This window comes from Pseudoliparis swirei, chromosome 17, assembly GCF_029220125.1.
Source record: "Pseudoliparis swirei isolate HS2019 ecotype Mariana Trench chromosome 17, NWPU_hadal_v1, whole genome shotgun sequence".
Classification (NCBI taxonomy): domain Eukaryota; kingdom Metazoa; phylum Chordata; class Actinopteri; order Perciformes; family Liparidae; genus Pseudoliparis; species Pseudoliparis swirei.
In genome coordinates, this window is record NC_079404.1 from 594,669 (window position 1) to 597,344 (window position 2,676).

The 2,676-nt window shown below is 49.9% G+C and overlaps 1 protein-coding gene across 3 annotated transcripts in view; it reads right to left on the minus strand.

The window, feature by feature from the left end:
* Positions 1 to 2,117: 2,117 nt before the first annotated feature.
* mcmbp (minichromosome maintenance complex binding protein) overlaps positions 2,118 to 2,676 on the minus strand; it is an 8,897-nt gene continuing 8,338 nt past the window's right edge. For all 3 annotated transcript variants that reach the window (XM_056435026.1, XM_056435025.1, XM_056435024.1), the window contains 2 exons: positions 2,643 to 2,676; positions 2,118 to 2,280 (listed from right to left, as the gene is read on the minus strand). The exon at positions 2,643 to 2,676 is cut by the window's right edge and continues 55 nt beyond it. In XM_056435026.1, coding sequence (XP_056291001.1) covers positions 2,160 to 2,280; positions 2,643 to 2,676 — 155 coding nt within the window. In that variant the 3' untranslated portion in view covers positions 2,118 to 2,159. The remainder of the gene's footprint in view (positions 2,281 to 2,642) is intronic.

Sequence of the window (2,676 nt, forward strand, 5' to 3'; positions counted from 1 at the left end):
ACTCTGGACACACACTGGACACACTCTGGACACACTCTGGACACACACTCTGGACACACACTCTGGACACACACTGGACACACACACTGGACACACTCTGGACACACACTGGACACACTCTGGACACACACTCTGGACACACACTCTGGACACACTCTGGACACACACTCTGGACACACACTCTGGACACACACTCTGGACACACTCTGGACACACACTGGACACACTCTGGACACACTCTGGACACACACTCTGGACACACACTGGACACACACACTGGACACACACTCTGGACACACACTGGACACACACTCTGGACACACACTCTGGACACACACTCTGGACACACACTCTGGACACACACACTGAACACACACACACACACTCTGGACACACACACACTCTGGACACACACACTGGACACACACTCTGGACACACACTCTGGACACACACTGGACACACACACTCTGAACACACACTGAACACACACACTCTGAACACACACACTCTGAACACACACTGAACACACACACTCTGAACACACACTCTCACGCCATGTGTTCAGTCGTCCAGCTTTTAGACGGTCGAGTATTTAAGGAAGTTTATGGACATTAAATCCTCCGTAGATCTGACCCCCAATGAAGGGAATTCTTCTATAAGTAGTTTTCTTCTCAAATTTAGAGTCAAAATAACATAATTCTGTTTTAAAGATGTTTTAAAGTGTTGTCTGGCGGCTGTAGAGCGACCTCCCCCTGGTGGTCACTTAGTGGTACTAACCGGTCCAACCCAATATCTGTCCTCGTCTAGCGGTCAGAAAGCTGCCAGGCGACACGCGCTCGTTGCCCGATGTGATGTCGATGTTGTTCCGTAGAAGAGAGACGAGGACCCCCCCCCCCCCGGCGTATGGGTGGTAGGCGGCGGCTTCAATGTGTTCAGACCTAGGAGCTTTATATTTAAATCACACTGACCGCTGGTTGGAGATGTGTTGGTGCTAACGGAGTAGCATCGAGCGCTAGGGCCGCGTGGCGCGCCCAGCCTGAGCAGCGCCACCTTCAGGTGGAGGTGGGTTCTGTGAATCAGGTATTTATGGCTCTAGCGCCTTTAGTCCGGTTCCAGCGGGACGTTCCCGCTGCCCTCCAGAACAAAGCGAGCTCGTCCCTCTGTCTCTGTGATCGTTATCAGGTCAACGCCACCCGGTTCTCTTCCTGTTATATTTGCGTTCCGCTTGCTCTCCAGGAAGAGGTGACCCGCGTGTTGACCCCTGACCCCTCCGTCCCGCTGCCAACGGCTTCAAGGGAGACGCCGTCCCGCCCAGTTGTAATGCTGACAGGTTAAAGGTGTTTTATTAACTTCCTGCTGGATTTCAAACACTGGAGCAGTTCTCAGACATTCCCCATGTAGAATATACAAGTGTGTACATATACACGTATATATGTAAGTGTTGTGGACCCCGGTGCTGCTCTGCGTTTACATGCAGAAGCTGGACTTTGTGACTGATTCTGGATCTGCTGTTTCCCTTTTACACCAAGTGCTTTTGTGACCTCCTCCATCGTCTGGTGGTCCGCCCTCACACGACCCTCTGCCCTCCCCTCCGGACCCGTCATGTGACTGGGGGTCCTGAAGCTTTTGCGTTGCACTGGTCTCCCATGTTCAATGTTTGTGTTCTTTCCTCTTTAACTGACTGTCGTCATTGTTTTCCACGGTGTACTGAGATTGTATTGTATATTAAAGTATCCTATTTATTCTTATCCTGTGTTTTAGTTGAACTGCACAGAAGATCTTTCATTGGAATCACAATAAATGTGTGTATGTATACAAGTATTTTAGATATCATTTTTATATAAAATATTTATTATGTATTTTAGATGTATAAAATATTCTTTATATAAAATTATAAATATTTTATATAAATATTAAATTTATTATATAAACAATATATATTTGATATAAATATATATATAACCTTTTATATATAAATATTTAATAGATATGTATTAAATACAAAATATATAATACATAACTGGTCCTCAGCAGGCCGAGACCTTTACGGGCATAACTGAGTCCAAAGTGTAAATCTAGAACTCGCCCGCCACTCTTTGAAGAAGAAGACCCAAACGACAGTGAAACATCTTTATTACAAAGCTCAGGAGCCGGCGGCTCACGGCTCGTTGAGGCGCGGCGGCGGCGGCGTGCGGCTCCTCCTCAGCAGCTCCAGCTGTTTGGCCCTCAGCCAGTCGGCGGGGGACAGGGAGGTGTGGCCCCGGCTCACCGACAGCAGCCTGCGGGCCAGACGCCACAGACACGTTCACCGGCAGTGAGAGACGTTCACCGGCAGTGAGAGAGGTCACCGGCAGTGAGAGACGTTCACCGGCAGTGAGAGAGGTCACCGGCAGTGAGAGACGTTCACCGGCAGTGAGACACGTTCACCGGCAGTGAGACACGTTCACCGGCAGTGAGACACGTTCACCGGCAGTGAGAGACGTTCACCGGCAGTGAGACACGTTCACCGGCAGTGAGACAGGTTCACCGGCAGTGAGAGACGTTCACCGGCAGTGAGACACGTTCACCGGCAGTGAGAGGTCACCGGGGGTCCAATACTTCTAAAGATGGCTGCCGCGGTACCTCAGGTATCTGAACTCACCTGGCCACGACCAGCATCCTGTGGAGGTCCTCAG